General features: G+C 41.2%; 2 protein-coding genes across 3 annotated transcripts; both read left to right on the top strand.

Annotated features, from left to right (window-relative positions):
- Nucleotides 1–65: 65 nt before the first annotated feature.
- On the top strand, nucleotides 66–11,014 carry mtnr1c (melatonin receptor 1C). Its single transcript, XM_008281324.1, has 2 exons — nucleotides 66–258; nucleotides 9,295–11,014. The coding sequence occupies exons 1-2, from the start codon at nucleotides 66–68 to the stop codon at nucleotides 10,158–10,160; spliced, it is 1,059 nt and encodes a 352-aa protein (XP_008279546.1). The 3' UTR covers nucleotides 10,161–11,014.
- vma21 (vacuolar ATPase assembly factor VMA21) lies at nucleotides 6,734–26,611 on the top strand. 2 transcript variants are annotated; one of them, XM_008281326.1, is made up of 5 exons: nucleotides 6,734–6,740; nucleotides 11,445–11,448; nucleotides 22,868–22,950; nucleotides 23,214–23,323; nucleotides 25,606–26,611. In XM_008281326.1, the coding sequence occupies exons 3-5, from the start codon at nucleotides 22,889–22,891 to the stop codon at nucleotides 25,743–25,745; spliced, it is 312 nt and encodes a 103-aa protein (XP_008279548.1). In that variant the 5' UTR covers nucleotides 6,734–6,740; nucleotides 11,445–11,448; nucleotides 22,868–22,888; the 3' UTR covers nucleotides 25,746–26,611. The 2 variants fall into 2 exon arrangements, with proteins under 2 accessions (XP_008279548.1, XP_008279547.1); XM_008281325.1 differs by lacking the exons at nucleotides 6,734–6,740; nucleotides 11,445–11,448 and having other exon boundaries at nucleotides 22,777–22,950.
- Nucleotides 26,612–27,808: the final 1,197 nt, after the last annotated feature.

Genomic DNA, 27,808 nt, shown 5'->3' with positions numbered 1-27,808 from the left:
TCTGTGTCTCTCTCTTAACTAAACACTGGAGTATTGCCATCATGGCCGCTGCATCCTGAGGGGACATGGATTTCGAGGTGAAGGATGCGAACGCTTCGAACTGTTTGCGCAACGAGAGCGACCCGGGGCTGAACGCGTCCTCCGCTGGAGTGTCCACTGCGCTGGCCAGCGTGCTGATCTTCACCATCGTGGTAGACATCCTGGGTAACGTCCTCGTCATCCTGTCCGTGTACAGGAACAAGAAGCTCAGGAATGCAGGTGAGACATAAAAAAGGAGAGGACTGATTTTCTAGGTGTGAATGAAATGATGGGAGATGTTGGTGCAAGTGTGTGAAACGTGCCAGGAACAAAGACGCACTCAGAAACGAGCTGCTGGAGTTGTTCTTTTATTTGATGGAGGATTATTGCAAAAAAAAAAATTTAAATGCCCAAACAGATTCTTGAAAACCAAAGGGAAAACTCCCGTGACCTCCATCATATGGGACCCCCCCTCTTCATTCATAACTAAAATTATGTAATATAACGTGCAGCCCGTGTGGAAGTCAGGCCGCCAACTGAAGCGAGCCTCCAGTCCCAGTGTGATGGAGTCTCCACAGCCTTGCTTATCTACCTTCACATCTCTTCATAAATAATAACACCCCCTCCCCTCCATCTGGCTTTATCCTTGGTTTTCTCCGTCCCAGATAAATCACATCCCTCCTTATATCATGACCTGTAGTGTCCCGTGAGCAGCCAAGGTGAGACACACTGTTGTGTAGCTTCTGTGCACAGGTGCTGTTTCAGCCTCATATTTTGCACCATTGAAATGTTCTGACAGAGTAAAGGTGAAGAAGATATTTATTATGGGCCACCCTCTTGTAATTTCTTCTTTCCTTGGCAAATAGAGCATCATCATTCAATTTTGGTCTTTATGTTTTTTGGCCTGCAGCTTCCCGCGACCGCTGAGCTCCTGAAAATTCAAGAACTTTATTGTCGTTGTGAGAGCGTGACCAAACTGCACCTGGGGCAACCTTAGATGGTGCATTTATATATCAAGGATACAACATGAGACAGGAATCAGATAAGAAATATAAAACAGCAGCTATATGTGTATAACATAGAAGCAATTCAATTCAATTTTGTTTGTATAGCGCAGTTTACAACATGTGCCATCCCATAGCGCTTAACTAGGGAAAGGTAAAGACCTTTCAGATTTAAACAGAGGACCCAACAATCCAAAGTTGCATGTAAGCAATTTGAAATTAGTATGTCTGTACATTGCTTCCTAAAGTCTGTTTGTCAAAAATTGAAGGATCAAATGAGAAATCATTTAGGCGATGAGGATGGAAAAGTGGGAGGGGCTTTTAGCCAAAGAAAGGTTGGTCTAATAGTCTTCTGTCTCTATTTCTTCTTCATTTCTTCTCTATCTATTTCCTCATCATGATTTATTAGTAGCTTGTAAAGCGGCTTTTTGAGAAATACTCCTAATTTTCTAGATAACAGTGGTTAAGCGTATCCTCACAAACGACATGTAATCTCATAAAATGTCCTTCACAAGTTGTAATTGTGCAAATTATTTCCATTTATTAATGCAAGGCTGTGTAACTTTTCAAAGAATTAAAAACTTAATTTATGAAACGCAAGGACTGACAAGCAACAAACTGCTGCTGACCTTAAGCCTTGGGTGATTTAAAAAAAAAAATAAAAAAATTCCCCCAACATTTTCAATACCAGCTGTTAAACTTTCAGGCAACACGAACAACTTTGGCTTTGTGGATCGGAGACACGGAACAGAATTTTGCAGATACAATGAGCGTCTGTGTCTCCATCATCAGACCAGAGAGTGATCTGAAAAGCTCCAGCAAGAAATAAATGAAATTGACATGTTTATTTCCCCGCGAATAAAAAAACTGCAAATAAGAGGACAGGAAACAGCCTTAAACCAAGTGAGCCAGTACACATTGGTGTTGCTGAACCGGTTCCAAAAAAAAACCCTCAAAAGCAACTCCAACGGAAACGAAGCGCGACAAATGCTGCGTCCGTTTTAGCCGCGGCAGTACCAGGTGGCCTTGTCGTGGAGCATAATGTGTTTCGCAACCTTTGAAAAAAATGGTGCATTTTTTTAAATAACAGACGCAGCTTGGTCCCAGTGCAGGGAGCTCCGGGGTGGAAGGGGTTAATTCAGTGCACCTCGATGCTTTTCTGCTGAAGCATATGTCCAATAGCTTTTACAGGCTAGCAAATGTTAGCAAGTCAGATAAAGCTCTTGTGCAGCTCTAAGCACGAAGCCCACCCCACTTTTAAAACACTCCCTATAGAAATGCTATTATTAGTCATATCTATTGTTGCAAGTTATTGTGTTGGAGTTAATTTCTGTCCACAAAAAACAGATAATAGGACAGCCTCAAGCCAGTGCTGTCTAACAAAACAAACTTTAGCAGAGACAAAAAAAAGGAAAAGCAAAGAATTGAGGATCCGGTCACAGGATAGTCTGAAGCAATAAATATAATCTGAAGCGCCGCAGGGTTTATGAGATAAGAGGCAGTCATCATCGCAACAAACATAGAAGCACATTTTGCTTTAATTACATGACCAAATCTCATGATTTCGTTTTGCTAAAAAGGGAAGAAGTCGGATGTGCTTTCCGGAAAGCCTCAGAGGCTGCAAAGAGTTCGTCAAGAACCCCACGTTTGATATCGCGCCGCTTTGAACTTAAAGGTCCCGCCGAACAATTCGAAACCAACAGCTCCACCGTTAAACATGAAGTCAGGAAAAGCATCCCGCTCAGACAAAAGACTGAACCCAGCGATCACAACATAATGCTAATGAGAACATGCGAACGAGGCAGCAGGATTAGGTCAGCGAGCGTTTCGGAATAATGAGCTTTTAATTACAATTTCAAATACATTACATAACACGTCCATTGTGTTTCCGTGTGCGGCCGCCAAAAGCAGTTTGGCAAGAAGTTTGGAAGCCCGGAGAATAATTTGATCTGGTTTGCAAAAAGAAAACAAAAAAATGACGCAGATGACTGATCTCAAACAACTGGACCAGGAGTAAATGGCCTGTTCACAAGTCCGTCTCACACTGGTGGACGGTGGAGATTGCACTGATTGCAGACCTCGTGTCACTGTTGTTCTACTCTAATTGAAGTGACTGGCAGGTCCAGTCATACGAGAATCCTCCGCAGTGTTGGTTAGCGTGTAGAAACCTGAAACTTCTGCTGAAGCTTCCAGACAGTCCCGCTATCTTTTTTTTTTTTTTTTGCAAGCGTGTCCTTAAGTGACTGAAATTGTTGCTACTGTTAGCCTATCAACAATCTCCTCTCTGTTCTTAACAAGCTATTTATAGGTTTGTGCTCACTTTGTATGAATGTTTAATTGTAAGGTTTCCAACAGGAGAGCTGGAAAACAGCCGTAGACGATGCGTCTGCCGTGACAATCCGCAGTAGATGTCTGTGTTTGTGACGGGCCGGTGGGCGCGCTGTAATACGGCAGCGTTCTCTGGGCCCTACAGAAGGTGTAACTTGTGATTTACAGCAGGTAAAAACCATCCATTTCTGTGGACTGTGACTGCTGGAAACATCCCATCTCCTCTCTCCATTACACATTATTCAGACTGCTGGTTTGCTTCCTCACACACACGGCAGCAGCAGGACCTTTACGCTCTGCTTCACTCCAACACACTCGCTTTGCACGCTCTGTCCATATATCCCTCCACTATCCATCACTTAACCCCCTCTTCCCAAAAAAAACAAAAAAACCAAAAACCCACCCACACGCATATGCATGAACATTTTTGCTGGTACATCTTCCGAGTGAAATTATACATCCCAATACATTTATTTTGAGGGGGGGGAGGATGGGTACGTGTGTTCCATTTTTCTCAGGGTTAAAGGTTCTTTCAAGTGTGCGGATGTAATAGGATCTATCCAGCGAATCCTCAAAGTGTAGAGCATGGCACTATAGGACTGCCAGTGGGGTGTTAACACTAGAGTTTTCCCCAGTGGGGTTAACCAAACTAAAAATACACCGACAAAATGCACTCATGAGGGAGAGAGAGAGAGAGAGAGAGATGGAAAGAGAAAGGAAGGGATAAAGGGGAGCAGATGGAGGAAAGAATGAATGTGCGCATGTGTGTGTGTTTTTGCGCCACCATGTAAGAATCTGAGTGTAAAGTTGAGGACTGGACACGAATTTTGTTAAATCAGGCATCATTTTCCCCCCCCGTCACTCCACAGCGATGAATAAGACCAAAAAAACAGGAAACTGGGACGTCCAGAGCGTCGGGAGGAGGAGGAGGGGGTTAATTGAGTCAGTGTATTTAGTGAGTCAAACCAGAAGTCAATTTAAATTGACAGCACAGATCCACGGGGAATATCACTTAGCACACCACATTAAACATGTCTTCTCTCCCTGACAAACAAAATCGTAGACGGCAGTCGGTTGTCTTGGGGAGGATGGATGTTATTCCGATGAGCTGACCCACCTGGAAATGTGATCTCGTGTTCAAATTACATCCAATCTCTGCTTCTAGTGGAGGAGGCTCTTTGGTAAAATTAGCATATGTCATCATCATCATCCTCCTCCTACGTTTCCAGGGATTGCGCTTGATGAATGAAACGCACCAGACGCTGCTTGTGTCCTGATGGTCCAATTTCTCTCAAGGGCCAGTGAGTCTTGTTTTCTCAGACATAGCGGAGGTGGTGGTGGTGGTGGTGGTGGGGCGGTCGTCTGATTCGTAGATGGCCTTTGATGATGACGATGATGTTTTTGGCCGGGCTCGTAGCAGGCCGCATCACCAAAAGGCAGCTCATGTCAGTTTAATGATAAACTTCTGAGAAAAAATTCTCTGGCCCCTTGAACACGAGTTCATGAAGTCGTCACTACTAATTCATCAGCGCTAATGCCCTTGCCGAAAGGTTATTCTTGCTTATTTATGATAACTTGACTGACTAAGTCGAATGTAATCTAATTTCGGGACATGCACTTGTAATAATACCGCTGCTGACATTCAGCTGGATTCAAGCGATGCCAGCCCTCCCACACGTTTTCATGAATTCATCTTTCCTTCAGAGGTGCAGCTATAAATACAGCCGGGTGAATCAAAGCGTAGTATATCACGTTTCCAGTATGAGCGGTGAGAGTGATGGGATGCAGACGGTGGGTTTGACAGAGAAACATAAGCCCTTGAGATTCTCGTGCGCACACAGCCATGGAAGTCGTGAGATTGAAAACCGACTCGGCCGGCAGCCTTTTGTTTTGCCTTTTGGTTTGTTTATCTCATTCACTCGCTTCTTCATTATGTACTTATTCGTGCTCCGGCATAACTCCCTTTTTATTCCCCACATTGTTCGGTGTTTTTTTTTTGACTGTTCAGAGCTATTCAGCCGGAATGAAGCAATGTGACATAAATATGCCCGCATTGTACACATAGCCTATTTTAACACAGGTTTATATTATGGAAGGGCGAGTGTGAGAAAGTTTCTGCCTGATGTAGTTTGAAATATGCTGGAAAAACTGGTGCGCGCCGGATGATTCTGGTGTCAAATATCCTGTTTCACCCCCACAGAGTTGAATGGCTGTGTGATGTGCTGTTTTAATTTATGTTTCATTCACCAAAAAAAATAGAAAATAAAAAAGTGACACACAAAAGGGGGGAAGAGACACGCTGGGGGAATTCACTGGGTGGTCGCTAAGGGAGACACTTTAAAGCGAGAATCAGTTCATTTGATGCAAGGTTTCACTCGGCTGACAGTTTTGTGCGTGCGTACTGTAAACTCGGATAATTGCACAGCCAGGGGTGACAGAGAAGTTAAAGGCTGCATGTCAGCTGTCCCTGACGGCCTGCGACCAATCAGCAATCAGGTTAAGCTCTCTTCAACTCACACTCGATAATTATAGCTCCCAAATGTGTCAGCGACTCGATGCTCGCATGCAGGTGTGAAAATATCTTTGCTGGTCAGCTGTGTCGCACTGAAACAATAATCGTTTGAGGGCTTTGGGCGTGAGGAGGCCGAGGCTATGTTGGTTAATTAAACAAGGGGGAGGTAATGGTTCGTCCGATGTTTTAATAATGAACGCCAGCAAAACAAAGAGAGTCATCTGGCCGCTTCACAGCAATCCTCTCAGCTGGGTTTTAGCACTTACCTCATTCTCCTGACGATAAGCGAGGCAGAGGGTTCAGCCAGAGAGAGCTGTAAGGCTGGAGCTTGCCCCGTCCAGCCAGCGCTCACGATAACACTGAGCCGCATGATGTCAGCGAGGAATCAAACCTCTGCACAATGACAAATGCACACAGCGAGTACTGGGAGCGTCACAAATACAATCTGACAGATTTGCCCACTGAGCTGACTCGAGGATGAAGAACAAATGCTTTTATTTTTATCTCAGCAGGCTTGAGAGATGGCTCGTCGTGCCGTTTTAGTAACTTGGAAATTGACTGTCTCTGGATACCCAGGTCCATGAATAAATGGGAAAATCAAGTCAGATTTTCTTGTGGAATTAAAAAGAAGTCAGGAATACAGCAACGCTTACAGCAATGTTTCCGTGTTGTTATTGTCTCCTCTTTATCGCCACGCTGACTAAATGTAGTTCAGGTGCGTACGTTCAAATGAGACTGGTTGCTAATCAACATACTGTAGCTGTGTTGTCCCTGGGGTGCGGGGATTATAACAGGCTCTGAATGCTAAGGATTGATGGCCAACATGTGTTTTAAATCCTCTCCCATCATATCTGCCAATCAACGCTGTTGTTTCAGCTGTTGTCTGAGTGAGCTAAAGCCTCGCGCCTCCACATTTCAACTTCAGGAGGTGGTTTATGTTATATCAACCCCTGAATCACCCCAACGTCTGACACTAAATGTTGTTCAAATGAGCCACATTATATGTAATGTGGTGCAGATTATTTACAGAAAACACACATTTATGTTTTAACCAGTGATGTAAGGGTGCATGAGAAACTGAACTATAAGGGAATGGTCATGATAAGCAGTATGCAAACATATTTTATATATTGTTCAAATTATGTAGCTTCAATCACCTTGATGCTTTCCACTGCCTTGTCCACTTATTGTACAGTTTTTTTTTTAGCGCTTAAACATTGAGTAAACTGTATTTATTGGCAGTAAACGTTGCTTATTCAGGCGAAATTGTAATTTAAAGCTCAGTCTTACCTAAGATTTGTAACAAATCCACAGAATACACTCTTTATTGCACAACATTGAATCAAAACTTACGGGAAGCTAAGGCCTATCTTGGAAAACACCAATTTAGTTGCGTTGTGGCTCCTCTGTATCCTCTTTTTATCTATGTTCTTATCTGACACACTACAATTCGATTTGTTGTTTTATTCTTCCCCACCCAGAGCAGCTGCGCTGTAACAATATCAGACGTCATTTTCTATAATTCATGTCGTCTGAGGAGATCCAGTGTCACACCAACATCAGCTCTGATCTCAAGAGGAGAGGGAGGAACTTGTTTGGATGTAATCAGACTCTAAAATCACCCGTGTTCTGGTTTTTATTTGCTTAGACTTCAGTGTTCTAAGTGTCTGATCGTCTGTTCCCTGGGGTGAAGAAGTTTTAAAACAGGAACGGCGTAATATAAACATTTTATTGGGGTGGACTTGCCAAAAAACTCACAGTCTTACCATTAAACTGTTGCCTCTTTGAGTGAGTTTTATGTGGGGAAATAAATTCTTGCTAACATTTGCTAATTAGCACTTAACATAACTTACAGATGAGGCTGATGGGAATGTTCTTAGTTTCTTCAGATATCTGGACATAAAATAAAACACTGGACGAACTAAAAGGACACTTGGAGAGGAGAGGGTAGACCGCCACCAAGGTCAATAATCCAATCTTGTGTGATTTGTGAATCTGCAACCAAACTCTCAATAAATAGCTGGATATTTATCTAGATCAGGTCAAATCCACATCAAATTTTACTGGATTCTTCTTTCGCAGAAGCTCTGCCTCTCTGCCAAATTCCATGATAATCAGTTTCATAGCTTTTGCGTAATCCTCCTGACGGACAAATAATTGAAAACATGAAGAGACTCCTTGGCAAAGGTTATTGCATTTTGACAGGATGATGGCACTCGATGAAAAGTGAAAAGATCATCAGTTATTATAAATCATTGTATCATGATAATTCTTCCAATAACTTTTGAGATATTCCACTAAAAACTGTAATTGTGAAAATGTTGGTGGCTCCAAAGGGAATTTCTAAATTTCATGGTAATTTGTTTAATAATTGTTAAAATGTTTCCACCGGAATCTAATTAGTCCACTGAAGAGCCAACCGTTAGCTTCCATAGAGTTGTGGCACGATGACGGCTGAATAGGTTAGTCAATAGAAACAGACAATAAAGCATTTACCTGGATTCAGATCAGTGCAGTGGAAGGTACATGATAGAAGCCTAACTAAAATGAGCCACAGAGGGCACCACACCTCCATTTTTATCAGGATTTGGAAGTTTAAAAAAAGTCCTGTTTACTGTAGTTATACACAGTTTGGTTTGCATTTTGTCAGGTACTGTAATTTCTGCTTTTACCTCTGGAAACGTGCTGAAGATGAGCCACAGAAAGTACCATAACTCCAGTTTATTTTGGAAAATTTAACCACAAGCAGGAAGTAAAAAAGGAGTCCCCTGTATTGCAATTACATACCAGACTGGGTCGCATTTGTCTGTTACTGTGACCTCTGCTATCTGCCTCAGGAAGGCAACTCAAAATCAGCCACAGAGGGCGCCATTCCTCCAAATTATTCTAAGAAAATTCATCAGGATAAGGAAGTTAGGAAGCAGTTCATATGGATTATACGTCAGTTTGGATCTCGTTTTGCCCATGACCCAAACTTCTGCTTTTTCTTCAGGAAGCCCGGTAAAGATGAGCCACAGTCGGCACCATACATCCAGTTTATTCTAGGACTAAGTTATAAAGATCGGGAGTCCTGTTTAGTTTGATTAAACCACAGTTTGGATCACGTCTTGCCCATTACCATAACTTCTGCTTTTCCTTTGGGAAGCCAAATGAAATTGAGCCACAGAGGGCACTATGCCTCCAGTTTATTATTTTATCAGGATCAGGCAAATAAAAACGGAGTCTTGTGTACTGTAATTATCCATCAGTTTGGGTCTATTTGTCTGTTATTGTAGCGTTTGCTTTTTCTTCAGGAAGCCAAATGAGCCACCATACCTCCAATTTATCTTAGCAAATTTAACCACAAGTGGGAAGTAAAAATTGATTCTTGTGTACTTCAGCTATACGTCAGCTTGGGTAATGTTTGTCGCTTAACCTCTGCTTTTTCTTCAGGCAACATCTTCGTGGTGAGCTTATCTGTGGCGGATCTAGTGGTGGCTCTGTACCCGTACCCTCTGGTCCTGACCGCCATCTTCCACAATGACTGGACCATGGGCGACCTGCACTGCCAGGCCAGCGGCTTCATCATGGGCCTCAGCGTCATCGGCTCCATTTTCAACATCACGGCCATCGCCATCAACCGCTACTGCTACATCTGCCACAGCCTCCACTACGACCGACTCTACAGCCTGAGGAACACCTGCTGCTACCTGGGCCTCACCTGGCTGCTCACCGCCCTCGCCACAGTGCCCAACTTCTTCGTGGGCTCGCTGCAGTACGATCCTCGCATCTACTCCTGCACCTTCGCCCAGACCGTCAGCTCGTACTACACCATCTCGGTGGTGATCATCCACTTCCTGATCCCTTTGCTGGTGGTGTCCTACTGCTACATGAGGATATGGGTGCTAGTGATACAAGTGAAACATCGGGTGAAACCGGAGCAACGGACGAAACTGAAACCGAGCGACGTGAGGAATTTCCTGACTATGTTTATGGTGTTTGTGCTGTTTGCGGTGTGCTGGGCTCCGCTGAACCTCATTGGCCTGGCCGTAGCTATAAACCCAGTGAAAGTCGCGCCCAACATACCCGAGTGGCTCTTTGTCACGAGCTACTTCATGGCGTACTTCAACAGCTGCCTCAACGCCATCATATATGGACTGCTAAACCAAAACTTCCGCAAAGAGTACAAGACGATACTCCTCGCTCTTTGCATCCCGCGTTTGCTCCTCATGGAAACCTCCAGGTGCGCAACGGAGGGACTGAAGAGCAAGCCTTCGCCGGCCGTGACGAACAATAATGTAGCAGAGATAGACGTGTGAATCTCTGTAATGCTTTACTGGGCGAGTGGATGTGTGCCATGATTCACCCGGTGCCTTTCTCAAGATGTGTATCGTTTTCATGTTGTAAAGTAGGGGTGTTTGCGATATACCAGTATTGACGATAACTATAATATTTAAGAAACTGAAATATTGATTTTATGTTAATAATACACATATGATAACATTGTAAGTAATCTCGCACAGGTAGCTATTTGGTCGGCTCACAAACACAGCAACAACGTACAGTGTAGGGTTACAGGATTTCTCTCCACCTCCTCCATTTGCCAAAAAGAGACAAAACACACAATAAAACAAAGTTAAAGAGGAATTTGACAGAATTATTGTTTTCAAATCTTCTATAAATATAATCATATGTAATGTCATTATCATCAACTCTTTTGGCCACAGTAACTGTGTAGTGAAAATTTCCTGACGGCCCCGTTGCAAAGACACGTTCATGTTCTGAGAGAACACTGATGCCATCAGCCTATCAGACGCTGTTCCCTCAGATTGAGAGAAAAATGTATCTCTAGCACATTGTGTTCCACTGTGACTGCCCCTCTGTACTCCGTTCAAAGACAGGCCAAGTAACTCGTTAACACACAGAGAAAAAAGGCCCCAGAAAAAAAACCAGTTACCATGTAGATCTTTGATGGTAGTCAGCTGTGAAGAATTGCTTTCTGTGCGGATCGTCCAAACACACTGTGTAGCCTGTGTTTTTGGTGGAAGACCTAACTTTTAAGGCCACGTCCAAGCATGTGTGCAACATGAGCACAAGAATGACTCACTGCCTGTTTGCACGGATCAATTCTCCGTACGTCAGCATCATAGTGAAAATAAAGTAAATGTATTTTCTACTGCCACTGTGTCTTTGCAATCTTAAATGCTGCATTAATGATGGAAAAGCTTGAGGCTTTTTTGTTTCCCTTCAATGCAACCCTAATCGAATTATAGATTTAAACTTAAGCTCTTTCATTCAATGCTTGGATCAATTACCAAGGACTTAATGCTATTAGTTGGATTTTAGTGACTGAGAGTATTAAAACTGGGACAGCTGCCAATTTGGAAGCACATGTTAGCTTCAGTCAAAGCTACAGTGAAGTTTGAATCTCACGTTTCATCCTCGGTGCGTATGAATGTCTCAGGCTCGTTTTTCTCTGGGAATGTGGGCTTATTAATTCACCATGAGGCCGTTTCACCCTTGGGCTTGTCTCCTGAGCAAGGATGCTCTCACAAAATAACACAGGGAAGACAGTGGAAGCTTTTGCTCCGATTTTACTTAAGGAAAAAGAACCATCACAATGGGCTTCGTGTTTTATTGGCAAAATGCATGCCTTGTTTGTCATATAATTGAGTTCTCTCACAGATGTTAGTCAGTCCTCCTCACAAAACTGTCTTTTACTTGTTGCATCTCTTGTGCATACATATGTTGGTCGGACTAAAAAGTCCAAAGCCCCAGGCGCCCCCTTTCAGACCCTGAATGATTTAGGAATCGGAGGAAAGGGGATGAACAGCTGATAAACAAAGCCAGCTTTCTTGTTTATTAAATGCCCAGGGGACATGATACGCATCAGGAGCCAGAGATGTAATTTCGTGATAGTGCAAGTGTGCCTGAGCCCATGTCACCCAGGCAGAGATGAGCTCTGACAGCCTCCCAGCATAACTTCCACCCAGCAAACAAACTATGAGCAGTTCACCTCACAGGGAGGCTCCGAGATGTCAATGTGACACATTCTTGATATGATGCACTGTTACTAGAATATTAAAGAGAATGTGCATTGTGTAACCCAGGATTTGTATATATTCTTCGGCATCTTTCACGTTTACCTCCGGAGCCACTGTCTGACTCTTGTATTCTGCTGCGCTTTGCTGTTGCTCGGCTCGGATAGGTTTGCCTGATGTCTGACTAAATTAAACCATTAGTGGGTGATCACAGATGCAAGAAATAGAAATCCGAATCCATGAGGGAGTTCGGCTCAGCATGCAGCGACTCAAGCTGTCTAACAGTGCCAGAAATGCTGTCAAGTTGCAGAGCAGCAAAATGGCACACAACTGTTTGGTTCTGCGTCTTACAAATCAATGTCTGTGATGTGGAAGGAAGAAGCAGTCCACATGCCAGTGCAAGGTCAGCCTCAGATGAGTGGCTAAAGTGGCTCGAGGGAAAATGACAGCGTCGACTCCACCACACCGAAGAGTCACAGACGAATGGCTGGGTCATCCTTCTTCCTTCTCGCCTCACCTTCCGCTCATCATTCTCCTTCTTTTCCTGCTTTATTTTACCTGCACCACCTTTCCATCTCCTACATATACACTAGTGCGACTCAACAAATTCAAATATTGTGAAAAAGTGATATTTATTCAAAAAGGTGCACTCGAAACATTTTATTTTGCGCGTAATTGAGTCTAGAATACAATTAATTTTCACTTTCTTAAAAAAAACTGATAGAATTTTTTTTTTTTTTGCGATATTCTAGTTTGTTGAGATGCACAGATGTATGCTTTCTTGTTGACAGATGAGAAGAAAGCTGATCTGTCTGTTTATAATTCTGGAAATACTTAGCTTAGCTTAGCTTAGCTTAGCTTAGCATAGAATTTGGAACAAGCTAGCATAGCTCTGTCCAAATGTAAGAAAAAAATATGTCTAATTTACCAGCTATTTCTCATTTGATGAGACCAAAATAGCAAAAAAAAAAAAAAAAAAGACAAGTTACATAGCATAAAGATATCTCAACAAGGATGTCAAACTATTTCTTCTCACATCTGTAAGTTTGTCCACTCTGACATAAACCTCATTTAGATGGGAGCTGCCATCTTGGATCATTCTTCTATATAGTGTTTTGTACATATGGATAGAAGAGACTGTGGCTATAGCTGATATTAGAGTGCAGATGCATCGAAAGCACGATCCACTGACTGGCTGAAATGATCCGTCCTGCTGTCTGTCATTTTGCCTGTGATTTAATATGAAGGGCAATAGCTTGTGAAGACAGTTTCCTTACAGTAATGTTCAAGGACAGCATGATCAACGCGGGCTGCCCTCTGCTATAAGATCCATCATAACTCACGTCTTTATTTTGCCTGTTTCATGTGTGTGTGTGTGGTTCTGTCTCGCTGTGACTCACATGGCCTCTATAAGCAGAGACCTACAGCTCTATGGTTTCTCTCTAACACCAGCTCTGTCATTTTCTTTGACTGCTGCTATGTGTCTCAGGTAAGCTTAAAGCCAAGTCGCACCATAAATCCCTATGTGTTGTCATATTGAGATAAGTCAAAATGTAATATTTGTTCAATTTTTTCACATATACACATTGCGCAGGTATTCTTGTCATACTTTTCTGTAAATATCTCCGAGAGCTGCATCGCTCTGCGCCACACTCGATGTCACTGAGAATTCATTCCCAGACCTTGACCAAGTGGAGCAAACTTGAATTTGTTTGCGGTGATGACGCTCTCCTCCCTCCACGGCCGTGTGTTTACTTGCTTATTTTCTTTCCCCCCCACGCGTGCACGAGAGGCCTCGCGGACACAAATCATTTGCGGGAGATAAAGATTATTTCCACGGCAGCAGAACTCCGCCGCAAATGTGGTTAACACAAAATAGATGAGCAATGAGGCATTATATGGCCAAACGCTAGCATGACATGATGGGTTTTCGCCCGTTGGATGAAGCCAGACGTTCCCCCTCTCTCTCTTTCTCTCTCTCTCTCTCTGCACAGAGGAATTTCTACAGCCCTCTCACATCATTGCATTTTACAGCAGTGGGGTCTCACTGTGGGCCTGCTGCTACAATAGCAAGTCTCGTAATGGATTTGTGCATTGAGTTTAGCGCTGCCTGTGTTCTCATGCATATAATGTGTTCCTACATGTCCCGTTAGGCTGTGGGTCACAGTACTACCAGGAGGTTTTAGGTGTCGTGAGTCCTATAGGAAGACAGCAAGAAATGGGAATGATGGCGGTTATTTGGCTTTATTTACAAACTGAATCATATACACCAGAGGGGATTGCAAAATAATCCCTTAATGTTCAATTATTTCTACTTGACTAAATGTTCCCATGCTTCCTGTTTGTTGACAGTATCTTCCATGGAAGATAAACTTAGGAGAAGTTCAGCACAACAAAAATACTCCACTGCAAGCTGCCCTGCAGGAAGTATACGCTAAATATACTTTAAGAACCTTATTCACGAGGACTTGTTCTGCAGGAAAAATACGACAATAATAAATTGATATCACTGTTGGAATGATGTCTTCAGGGAATAAATTTACAGCTGGGTGCGGTGGAGCTGGTCTAAGGTACTTTACTGACAGTTTCACAGTTCAGTGATTCGCAAACTGCATAAGAGTTCAACCCCCTCCAGAAGAGACTGTCCTAACCCATAAATATAACTCTGGCCTCTCTTTTACACTGAATTTGTATTTGAATTTTGCATTTGTTGTGAAAATGTTGCACCTTGAGTGAAACAACCTCACAGACATAATAAAAGAGGCACCTTTCTGTTTGTTGCTTTTCTTTTTTTTGTAGGTGGTTTCAAGCCAAAAAATTGGGGACCTCTGCTTTTCTTTTCTGTTGTGAGGTAAAGAGTATAATATTTGTGGAGTGAACATTTAAAAAGGACAGCACTGAAATAAAATGCAAGCCCCTCAGAGATCTGGTGAATGTACTTGCCTACTTTCCACCACTGTGCCCCACTAAGAGCTGAATACTTGCTGACATGAACGAAAGCTACTAAAAGTCTTCACCCCTGGCAGACTTGCACATGCAGCAAATGATGAAGCTATGAATAGCGCGGACTATTTCTGAAGCGTTTTAATTCTCGCTCTCGTTTCAAATGGAAACTTCATTTGCAGCAGGCACTTTCCTGTTATGATACTTTGAATATTTTCTGAAGGACAGTCGCTGGGTCAAAAACAACAGGTGTGGGCTGCGGAGCGCCTCACGTCTGACCGTCGGCGACATGTACGATGCAAAAGGCCGGACGGGGTGCAGACACAGCGAAGCCATGAGAAAATCTTCCACAAGGTCAGAGATCAGGATCCACGAGGAAGGACAACTTCATATTGAACTTGCTAATGAAAGACCCTCTTGACCGAATCTACACACGACAATTCCATCGAGAACCCAACGTTTGCAACAGCTTCTATTTTAGAACCGGTTGTTTTATTAGAATTCATAATCCCATCATAACAAGGCGAACATGTGTGTCTAGTGACTGCGCTGTTTCCGTCTTCTGTGGTTTGTGGTCTATTCCCAAAGCTCGCAGCAATAACCCATCTTATTAATTTTTAGTTCTGCATCTGTTTCCAGAGAAAATAAAATTCCAGTATATTGGTAGGATGCAATTTTGGTACGAAATAATTACGGATGTCCTGTTTATGAAGAAAGTTCGTTGTTTATTTTATAATTATTCCTAGCTCTAATGATTGTCCTGTGACATCTCATCTTTTGTGAGTCAAGTTGGGCCCTTCGATGTTTCTGACGTCAGCGTCGTCTCCGGTTGCACGAAAGAGGGACTTTCCATCAAAGCCCAAAGAACAAAAAAATTTAAATGAGAAAGATTAGATAAAAATCCAAGATGTTTTGTTCCGTTCTTTTGTGTCTCGCTAATCGTCTCATGGCCCGACAGATTTACCTTGTGGTCCTTTGGAGGTGACTCAGTCCATAGGTTGGGAATCACTTGAACAAAACTACCCAAATGAATAGAAATAATGAATAAAATAATTTTTTAATATAAGCCATTTCGTGCAAAAGTACTTGCTTTAAAGTATAGTTTGCTTGTAACCCTCCTATTACCTTCAAATTTACTGACATCTTTCATCCTTAGCTTCAGTTTGACCTCCAGCAATTTAAACCTCCAGAAAATATCAGAATTAAAATTGTTACTCAAGTTCATGTGGCAAGGTGGGGCAGTGGTTAGCACCGTTGCCTCGCAGCAAGAAGGTCACCGGTTTGTATCCTGGTGAGGACACCCGGGATCTTTCTGTGTGGAGTTTGCATGTTCTCCCTGTGCAGCGTGGGTTCTCCAGCTTCCTCCCACAAGGCCCAAAAACATGCTGAGGTTAACTGGTGATTCTAAATTGTCCATAGGTGTAATTGTGAGTGTGCTTGGTTGTCTGTCTCTAAGTGTAGCCCTGTGATAGACTGGTGACCTGTCCAGGGTGTCCCCTACCTTCACCCTGAGTCAGCTGGGATAGACTCCAGCCCGCCCGCGACCTGAGTGAGGATGAAGCGGTGTATAGATAATGGATGGAAGTTTATGTGTAAATAGCCCTTTAAATAAAACTGAAAAATTACGTCAATGACTGATCTACAGATGTTAAACATTGAATTGGGTCAAATTGATCCCACAGATGATAAGAGGGTTTCGCAACTTTAGAACAAGAGGACAGAAAAAATAAACAAATTGCAATCACATGTAAACACAATCGAATTTCAATGATTTTATAAAACTGTGAATTATTACAATAAATGCAATTTTATTTAAAAAAAAAAAAACAACAACAATAGTCATTCCACTTTTTCAATGCATGGCTTTTACTTCACAACAATTCTAGTATTACAATCTCTACATGAGTAAATGATCTGATCACTTACTCCAACACTAAATGTCTCATTTACACTAAAACAACACCTGGCACACTCAGAAACAACCAAAAACAGACTATTAAACACTATGTAATGCTTGCATTCTTTTAACATCTGATTACACGTGTTTGCAAAAACATCCAGATCCCTGATATGATGAACGTGTTTGTGACTGAAAACGGGGACAGAACTATAATAGAAAGAATGATGCGTGTCTGAATGTGGTTTTGAGGAATGAGGTTCGCTGCAGATTCAAGGTGAAGATAAACACCGTTAGAAACAAAGAACACCTGAGATGAATGAATCCAACCGACAGTTTTATTGAATGGCTGAACACTGAGGATGATTGCTGTTGGCTGACTGATTCTATGACAAAGAGAACAAAACCTATGCATATATGAATGGTATATTCATCATGTATAATCAACCAAATATGCACATATAGGTAGAATTTAAGATTAGATTAGATTAAACTTTATTGTCATTACACATGGACAAGGCAACGAAATGCAGTTTGCATCTCACCAGAAGTGCAATAGTGCAGAGTATAAAGTGCAGATATATATACAATACTGTGGTATTTACATGAATATATGGCATGGTGTATATTTACAAATGGACATGTGACCGGTGCATAATCTGTAACTATACTAAACAGTAGCTACAGTAGATACAATGGGAGTAAACAATTACCAAATGACTCTATTTTTTATAACGCAATCTCCAACATGGAGAACAAAACGACTCCACACCCTAAGTGCTCACATCTCATTCCCATTTTCTTTGCTGCTCACCAGTGTGCAAATTCCTCCTGCATCCTTCACTTACAGGTCAACTCTTTCTTGCCACTCTCCACTACAGGGCCTGATGACTGAGGGGTAAAAAAAAGCATCTGGCTTCACAGGTCTACATATAAACACAGAGGATGGTAACTGGTAAACCTCTGCCTGCCCCTGGTGCCTCCCATCTGTCTCCAAAGTGCCACATCTAACGAAACAAAAAAGGCAGAAAATCATTTTTAAAAATTGTCATTCAGCAACAGATTTTTAAGAAATAATACGATTCACTTGCGACGGTCCTCCGTGTCTGTGAAGTCTTGGGTGTTTCTTTTTCTGCGAAAACTACTTGGGAGTGAAATTGCAACAGAAAGCAAAATGATTATTTTGAACACACATCACTGGATTGTTCCCAGCGGTTCTGGCTGGTCCCTTCTGAGAGTCCTTTCAAATGAAATATGTCTCGGGGAACCTGCTGAGCGTGGACACCAGTGAGAAGAAAAGCCAACTGGAGCAGAAAGTGCCACTCCTCGAGACTCAGCCAGCGAGACTCTCACCAGAAACGCAGCCAGTGCACCGACACTAAATGTATACGCTTGGCACGAAATGGACTAAATGGCTCTCTGTTACACTGCAGTTAAACAAGAAATAGTCCGCAGTGTTGCATTATTCAGGAATGTAGCGTGCACGAACTGTACATGTGGACGGAGCACCTATGGTCACTGGAGACGCAGATCTTCTGTTCTTTTATCCACAAAGGACAGCTTTTTAAAGAATGCAATAAATGACCTCTGAATAATAAAAGGAAAAGACAGTGTTGTCAGCGTATTTGTGCACGTTTGTGTTTTTCTGTGGGTTAAATTTTTAACAACTAATTAACATCTGAATGGGTGTGATGTTAGAAATATGAGTAGAATAGATTCTACTCAAGCAGGGGTGTCAAACTCATTTTCATCCTGGGCCACATGAGCATTATGTTTACCCTCAAAGGGCCGGTTGTAATCGTAAGACTGTATAAATGTAACGACTCCTATTGTGCATGCCTTTATCTAAAAGCAAAACCCATGTAGCAGGGCTCCAGACTAACTTTTCCAATGGTAGCACTGGTGCTACCAACTTTCTTTGTTGGTTGCACCAGCTAATGATTTGGTCGCCCACCCCCTTGTTTTGGTTCTGCACTGCCACAGCTATTAATGCACCATGCAGCTGATGAATAGCTGTTTATGCATTACTTAGTTATGTTGCAATGATTTTCAGTGATACAAGACTTGATATTTGTAAAATGTTTTAACCTGAAAATATATTTATTTTGTCACCAATCCTCTTCTGATATCAGTCAATAGCTGGACACAGGCTAATCACTTTCCCAACATGAGTTGATGGTACATTTTACCGATGTTCCCTAAATGCCTCACATGCTGCTCCGGTAGATGCTACCACAATAACTGGAGCAGCAGCTACCTGTGCCGACTGAAGGAACCGGATCAGCCTGATGACCATCGTTCACTCGCACAATGCGACCACGTGAAACTTCAGCTGGCACACACTTATAAATGTTCACATATGAGAACATTTTGGTGCCAGTCTGCGGCCCTGTGTAGGCACATTGCTGTGTTATTATAAAATAACATTATATTGCATTACATTATATCAACTAAATCCTATTATTTTTTAGATTCGGAAACACACATCTCTCACAGGCCACATAAAATGACATGACAGGCCGGATTTGGCCCGCAGGCCTTGAGTTTGACATATGTGTACTAAAGTATTTAGTTCCTGATTCAACTCCAAAGAAACTTTAGCTTTAACTTTCCGGAAGCATTAGGCGACATCATTTCTTGCAGTTCTTCATGTTTCCTGTCATATAAGGGCTGTCATACCTTCAAATTTCACCAACCGTTTCATATTTACAAATAGGAACCTTTTTTGAAAGCTATAATATTTGACACAAACAAATACGAATGCCTCGCACAAGCCAAAGACTACATTCAATGAAACCCCAAATTAAATGCATTTGGTGTTATATTTTCAGCTCGCAGCATTTTAATCCTCACATGATCGACTCTGTCATGATTCAGTCGTCTCGATGATGTAAACGCCTGCAAGTCTTTAACATGCGTTTCCATCTCCTCCATGACGTGAGCAGAGGTCTGATCAGTCAGAAATGAAAACCTCTGTGTAGGTGTGCGGGGCATTTAAAATGAATGTGCTGCATTTATATTTAATCTTTACGTCTTCGAATGCTTGGTTTTTACAGCGTGTAGTGGTGTCGTATTTGTATTGCGTTGTATATATAATTTGTACAGGGGAAAATAGAAAAAGTTGTGAGGTTTCTTTCACGGTTTTATTTTAGAATCGTGGGGGAGCTTTTCCACTGAGTCTCATCAAAAATGCTTTTATTAATTCAATTACGGTTATAAATATAGTAAATCTTGCATGTGAGGAAATAATCTAATTGACTTTTATTATGACCATGTTTACAAAAAGTACAACAGCATCACTGTCATGCCAGGAAAACAAAAGCGGCTCAGAATCAGGTTTATTGTTCAAAGATGTTTTTCATATAATTGCAAAATATTTTAATGTCATTTTCTTGTCATAAAAATATACTATTTATCTTGTTATAAAATTAATAACTTAAGAACAAAGGTTTTTCTTACATAAAACTGGATGAGGAAACGGTGCACGAAGAACAGACCAATGGAACAATGTGGCTCATGCACACAATATGATTCATTTCTACCTCATGCATTGGTAGAAACATGGTGCGATTCTGCTGTTATTGATGAGTCTGTGAACACAAAAGATGGACTTAAGACTGTCCAGAGAAAGAATGAGTCCTACCTTCTGGATGTAGCATCGTTTCTTCTTGATCAGCTGAAGACTTCATCCCTCGTTTTTAATAGCAGCACAATCTCACTGTGTCCACACCCCAGCAGGATGCAGAACTTAATCAAATCATGCTAATGAGCCAAATTCATCAGTTTATTCATTCTCTGCAAACCTCATTTAAACATGAGTTTCACAATAAAACAATATAAGCATATAAGAAAATGATCTATTGATGTAAAAAGTAAAATGTAAAGTCACAACATGGTCAATGTATCGTAATAACATGAAGATATTTTGTATCTTGCAAGAATGATGCATTTTTCTTTTTCTGGTGTGGCAGCAACATATTTCTGTAAAATACCCACATAAATGAAGTTATATTAAATTAAAACTTCTTAAATCACAGACTTTATGTTTTGCTAATTAACACAAACAAAGAAACCGACAGATTGACAAAAGACAAAAGAAGGAAGCAACATGATTTGAAATGATATTAACAAGCATTTCTTATATAAATTAAGCTAAAGTGAGCGTTAAGTACAAATTTTTACCTTGAACCTGTTCTGCTTGTCGACGTTAGCGCTGAACTTAACTGAAGTTTAGTGGTGGCTGAATGTTTCCCTTTCCTGTTGCTTTATAAATTTCAGATGCAAATATTGTGGTGCCCTGAAAGAAACAGTTATTAATTTAACTTTGCTTTATGGTCACAAAGGTTGATTTTTAAATAAGGTTAAAAGTCAATGTTGGAGAAGCTTTTATTAGTTTAAATGTTGATGTCATTAAATCAACGCTATCATATGGTTTAATTTGAAATGTTCAATTTAAATGCTGTTATTTAATCAATGCTGTCTCAATTGTGGGGCTGGAAGGTCGATCAGTGGTTAGCACTGTTGCCTTGCAGCTAGAAGGTCGCCGGTTCGCATCCTGGTGAGGACACCTGGGATCTTTCTGTGTGGAGTTTGCATGTTCTCCCGTGCAGCGTGGGTTCTCACTGGGTTCTCCAGCTTCCTCCCACTGGTGTGAATGTGAGTGTGCTTGGTTGTCTGTCTCTAAGTGTGATAGACTGGTTACCTGTCCAGGGTGTCCCCTGCCTTCGTCCTAAGCCAGCTGGGATAGACTCCAGCCCCTCACGACCTTAGTGAGGATTAAGCGGTGTATAGATAATGGATGGATGGATGTCTTTATATAATGTGCATATTTGTCATTGGTACGCTGCAGTTTCAAGGTGGAAATACACAGGCATGCTGTTGACTGCTTATATCGCTCCTGATGTTTCTTCTGTCATCGAGAAACACCATATGGACGTGTGAACCAGAATGTGGGATCTTTAAAAAAAGACAGTGTTGTTGCTTGTTTATGTTTTTGTTGTTTTACAGTCATATTTCAAATGTATTTTAAAGTCGTGTCATGTTTTGTTTATTTTATTGTTTATAATGAAACATGCGGCCTGGAAATTTGGAGCAAATACGACCATTTTAATACCTGCAACCCAATACATGATTTAGTCTGTAATATGCGTTCACAAGTTGGAGCACTTCATATACAGTACAGTATTCTAGGGATGTTCTGTTTCTTAATTTCAAATTTGTTCGGATGTTCAGATGTGTTTCAAGTAGAACACTAATGAGACTTGCCTTGAAGAAAACATTTTGAAAGCTTCAATCTTATTAATTTAACTAAAATTTGGATGTGGACTGTCTTCTAGATGATAGTTTAAAAAATTGACTGATCTGTGACCATTGCTCAAATATTTAATTGGTTTAAATGTCAGTTAAGGTTGAAAAGCTGAGTTTCATTCAACATCAGTCATAACGAGCACGTTAAACTTGGTTTCAATACCGGGCGTCAACATAAATTCAATGCTCCTGACTGATGACATTTCAAAGTTGTTTCAATTTGATTTTGCTGTCTGGGTACTTTTTAAAAAACAAACAAACAAACAAACAAATCATTTAAATGCAAACCACAGCTACTTTTCAGATTAAAATTTTGCATAAGCTCAAAAATATAAAGCACTGTTTACTAACAGGAAATAAGTTTATATAACAGAACTACAACTACATAACAAATGTTTCTTTCAAAATATTTGACATTTGCTGGCTTTTACTTCTGAAATTGAATGCAGCACCCCGATTATTCGAAAGAAACGTCATTTTGAGTGAAACGAACAAACAACCTGTGTGAAATCCTTCAGCGACAGAAGACAGGAAAATCCAAACACTGACTTCAACACACATTTCTCCAACGTTGATAACTGTCCAATACTTCGGGCTACTGAAATAATGTCAGAACTCATCTAGAACAATTTATCTCTGCAGGATATGGGCCAAGTCTTCTACAACTCGAGGGACAACTGTCACAAATGTTGGCATCGCGAGACTTCCTGGCGCCGAACCTCGTCATGTGACGGTCCCGTGACTAACACGGAAGAGGAGATTTCAGCAGAAACAACAACACAGACGGGGGGATAAACGCTGATATAAACTGCTTATTTCTCTTATTTTAGTCGTTCTCTCTCCTCCCGTCGGCCCAGTAATGGACGGACCTGTTAGAGCAGCTTCAGACGCCTCGGCCGGACCTCCGCCGTATTTTAGAGGGTGAGAAAACGGTGTTTAAATGTGCCGCTAGCTAACATTAGCCTAGCATCCAGTGACGCCTGAACCTGAAAACCCGCTGGATGCGGAACATGTGCCGAAGTATATAAAAGAGTTGTCTTTAATGTGGCGTACTCCTGGACAACGGCGTTAACCACTGCCAAGGGACATCCCCACATCAGTAGTCAGCATGTTAGAGTCTCGTCGCTCTGTAACAGAAGCGTCGCTGTTTTGTTTTAACCTCATGAACTTGTGCTCCTCTGCAGAAATGAAAGCTCCCTGGTGTCAGCCCTCAAGACACTGCTGTTCTTCACCATCCTCATGGTCACGCTGCCCATCGGACTGTATTTTGCATCAAAGGCATACATCTTTGAGGGTACGTTTTTTTTTTTTTTTAATTTCTCCTTCATTTGTGTCTGCAGCCCTTTAGCGCTTACTGAGTCTCACCAGTTCAGATAAAGGACTCATACACACACTGCACCCAGCTTAAAGTCTTAATTTAGTGCCAGATTAAACCTGTACAGAATATTCAGAACAGACCTTAACTTAGACGTAAACTGGTAGTAATATCACAGGACTAATAATAATAATAATAATAAACTTTATTTATATAGCACTTTTCAAAACAGGGTTACAAAGTGCTGTACAGATTCAAAGAGAAGTGTAAGGAAAACAACATTAAACAACATTAAAGGAAGTGAAAAGCCAAAAATGCTTAAATAAATAAGAAATGGTGAAGGTGAAGCACATAAAGCAATATAAGAATATAAGAAGACAATAGACTAAAGACACACACTGTATGTTTGTATTTGTTGTTTAACTCACCAGTACACACACACAGTTTCTATAATGTATACAGCTTTGGAAATAACTGTAAGACCGTCTGCTGTCTTCTTCAAAAAGACCACACAACAGGCCTTGAACATAGGTGATGTTATTTTCCTATTATTATAGTAGTTGGAAAATTACAGCAACTTTTAAAAGACATCAAAAAGGTTATATAATCAATGCATGTGATGAATTGTGTTTAATATGATGGATTGAAAACAAACTGTGGTCCAAGAATTATATCTAAAGTAGCTATATGTATGTATAAAGGATTCTTAAAAAGATCAGTGTGATACGATAGGGGAAAATAAAGAAGAAGAAAAAAAAACACTGAAAAAAGCTGAAAAATGGCGTTAAACTGGCAAAGACATCCAAAATAATTTGCATTTAAATCTTGCTTGAATCTGCATGTCAGTAAACTCGGTATCTTGTTAGTAGGGTTAAGGGAAAAAAAATACTACTTGGATACTACTGCATCCAGGAAGTTCTTAAACTGGAGTAAGCTATGTTCAGGGACTCCTCACACCGTCTCCATGTTTGAACTGCTACCATCAGGCAAACGTTTCCGCTGCATTAAGGGAAGAACCTCCAGAATGATCAACAGCTTCATTCCACAAGCTGTTAGAATGCTGAACTGCTGATTCGGATATGCAAACACTTGTTTATTTATTTAAATTGCTTTAAATGATTGAATCTTGAAGAAAGGCTCTTTCATCTTGTCTGCATGACTATTGTATGTACAGCAAAATGGCAATAAACTTGATTTGATTTTATTTTATCCGACAGGCGTTTCTTGCAGATTAGTCATGGAAAATGAGAACTGTGCAAGTTCTCTTTTTGTAGCAAGCTGTAAAAAGTTGTAACGCGTGTTCGAGTTAATTCGGTTTACTGCATTTAACAGTTCGCGTGACTATTGCTGAAAACAAAATGATGCATCGTGATCGTTTATGTATTTTTGGCAGGCACGTGGTGTTGTCATGGCCTAGTGATAAAAAGACCTAAACCATAATGTCCACAGTTTCATTCTGGCTTCGTTTCATGTCATTACCATGTCTCGGGCTCATTTTCTGTGATTTCTCCTTAGTTCCATTTCTAAAACAAGCATAACATGCAACAAAAACCGTTTAAAATGTGTCCGCCCAGTGTATGTGTCCATACTGACATGAGCACTATTGTTTACTGATAATCGCCAGTTTATCGGTCATGCTGCGATTGTAATACAAATCTAAAGGTGTGCAACATTATGGAACAATCATGTAATTGTTCACATAATTGTATCCTCTGACGGCTCAACAGTCACTTTCATTATTAACTTTAATTCTAAAAAGACAAATACGTGTCCCTAATCAGCTCATATTCAGTTGAGTCACTATGTCCACATACTCTGGGTGAGAAGCTTTATTTGTGGCAGATTCAGTGAATTACAGAAATAAAAAATGTTGAGTACTTCGTCACAATTGCAACAATTCTCTATAATCATGACTCATTGATTAACAATATTACCCTCAATAATTAGTATTAAATTATATGTATAATATAATAAATACCAGCCACTGCAATTCTTTTTTTTTCTTCTAAAAAGCACTAAACAAGTTTTAATTCTGGGGCAACCCAACAACCGAGTGGTTAGGGCACAAATGGCGGCTTCAGTAACTCCCCAGTTCGATTCCCAGCTAGATGGACTGCTTGTCATGCCACACCATATCTTTGTGAATGAAAACTGAAGGTGTCATAAATTCAGCTTCACATAAAAGATGACCGAGTCACCTTTGCACTCGGGACTTTGTGATGCAGCTGCTTGTCCATTAACCCTCCACCTCCTTTTCCCAGGTTCGATGAAGATGTCGAGCTCCGACAGCTACTTCTATGCAGCCATCGTGGCAGTGCTGGCCGTGCATGTGGTTTTAGCTTTGTTTGTTTATGTGGCCTGGAACGAAGGCACGCCTAAAGGCAAGGGCAAACATGATTAAGGCTCGTCCTTATCAGCTCATAAGACCGGCAGAGATGGACTGACGCAGGCAGGAACCCGCAGCCCCACCACCACCACCACCGCCGCCGCCGTCACCACCGCGGGCTTCAACACTTAACACAGCGTCATCTACAAACCCTGTCTGGTTTGTGCTTAGGCTTTAACCCAAGGTTAAAGCATGAAACTACTGTATTTTGCCTGGCATGGGCGAGTGGAGGCTGTTGGGTGTGTTTTCTCACCAGCATCAGCAGGCCCGCTTTTTGACTCTTTTGTTCTCTGAAAAATGTTACTTTTGTTGACAGAGGACAGCCCCTATTTTTAAGAGGCTTTGTCATAAGCTGCCATTCGGCGAAGCGCTGTAAGTCCCATCACAGTCATGGTTTGTCATGTCGGAAAACATCTTGGGTGTTGACTGATGCGTGTGTGTCCACGCACAGTTTGTATAATGTACACTGTGTATGTATGAAGGAGTTGATTCCTAAATACCTAATATCCATTCTACTGATAATTCTGTCCTCAAATTTCAGTTCTTATCTGCATCAATTCAGTGACGACTCTTAACGTCAGCATAAACCCGTAATGTCTTTAACGTCCACCCTGTATTTTGGAACAAAACCTTTATGTCTTGTCTTCAGAATTGTCTCATTCAAGTGTTTTTCTTTCTGGTTTAATGTGTTCCTGTGATGTAGTTCAGTGACATTGTGGGATTTTGAGTTAGGAAATTATTGCAACATCCAAACTGTATTTAAATATGTGTTTTGTATTGAAGATGTTTGGTGATATGAGAATGTAGATGTCCGTAAGGTTGGTATGCTGCAGATTAGAGCGTTGAATTGCTTAAATAAACTCGACAAATTCTAACTTTGACAGCCTTTAATCATTTTGTTTCACTAAACTATTGCTGGTTAGGATTGTTTCTCAGGTCTGGAGCATTAAAGGACGAGCTTGCTCATCCTGTAAAGCAGGGGTTCTCAACTGGTCTCACCCTGGGACCCACATTTTCCTGTGGTCATTAAGCCGTGACCCAGTTTTTTTTTTTAGGAGGAGGTGGGAGGAATATTCGGAGATCCAAACTGATATCCCGATTCTAGTGCAGCGAACGAATCGTTGGCTATTCGGGGCCAGTCCTAGTATGAAAACCCACATTTTCAATACTCCGGGTCGTATTTGCGCTTTGCCGTCTTGCATCCCAACATCAACACAAACTTGAAATGAACGTCAAACAAACTGTAGTTACCATGCCTGTCAAAATAAAAGTTTTTTCAAAATAAAAAATAAGTCCAACCTGAGACACACATTATATATTTTTTCATTTTGATCAGCTGTCCGCGACCCACCCAGGACAGGTCCGCGACCCACCAGTTGAGAACCCCTGCCGTAAAGAATACCTCCTCTGATTTCTACTAAATCAGATGAAGTGTCCTGTCCAGGTGTCCAACATGCGATACATATATATTTTACGTTGTTAAAGGTTTGAGATTTAAAAACACAAATAGGGTTTATTAGTGGATTAAAAACAACTTCTTGTCCTTGAGAAGATCTCATGATTAAACCTTGGATTGACTTTCATCTGCGCCTGATGAACAAACTGACACACAAGAGGCCGTGATCACCATCTGCTGTACAAGCCACAGTGAACTAAAATGTGTGCTCTGACTATGAGTATAGTCTTTGTGTGGCTCTTTCTGTCAGATTTTATTCCAAAAGCACTTCCCCACGTCACAACAGTAACAACCCTGACAAGCTGCAAAATGCTACAATGAAAACTATTGAAATTGATCGCCTAATTCACGCTTATTTCAAATCAGAAGAACGAAAAAGCAATGTGATGTGATGAACTTTTTGTCTTGTGTACAGAGACATCTAAACATGATTAACCAGATTTTTTTTATAAGGCCTAGTGAACAAAATCAATCAAGGATCCATAACAACATGAGCTCCCCCCCAACAGTCTATGAGACGCCTTATTGACTCCTGCAGGGAGTTTGAGTGGTCACATGGTGGCAGCAAACGGTCAGCTTGTTCCTGCAGACCACAAAATAAAGAAGCCAAGATCAGAAGTGA

The sequence above is a fragment of the Stegastes partitus genome, unplaced genomic scaffold (assembly GCF_000690725.1).
Source record: "Stegastes partitus isolate 25-593 unplaced genomic scaffold, Stegastes_partitus-1.0.2 Scaffold230, whole genome shotgun sequence".
NCBI lineage: Eukaryota > Metazoa > Chordata > Actinopteri > Pomacentridae > Stegastes > Stegastes partitus.
The sequence above is the reverse complement of the archived record's forward strand: the minus strand, read 5'-3'. Positions and strand labels throughout refer to the sequence as shown.

Excerpts from the sequence above, each read along its gene's own strand:
- mtnr1c (XM_008281324.1), top strand. The coding sequence starts at position 66 with ATGGATTTCGAGGTGAAGGATGCGAACGCTTCGAACTGTTTGCGCAAC. Across the intron at positions 259-9,294 it reads CAAGAAGCTCAGGAATGCAG|GCAACATCTTCGTGGTGAGC; the intron begins GTGAGACATAAA and ends CTTTTTCTTCAG.
- vma21 (XM_008281326.1), top strand. The coding sequence starts at position 22,889 with ATGGACGGACCTGTTAGAGCAGCTTCAGACGCCTCGGCCGGACCTCCG. Across the intron at positions 22,951-23,213 it reads CCTCCGCCGTATTTTAGAGG|AAATGAAAGCTCCCTGGTGT; the intron begins GTGAGAAAACGG and ends GCTCCTCTGCAG. Across the intron at positions 23,324-25,605 it reads AAAGGCATACATCTTTGAGG|GTTCGATGAAGATGTCGAGC; the intron begins GTACGTTTTTTT and ends TCCTTTTCCCAG.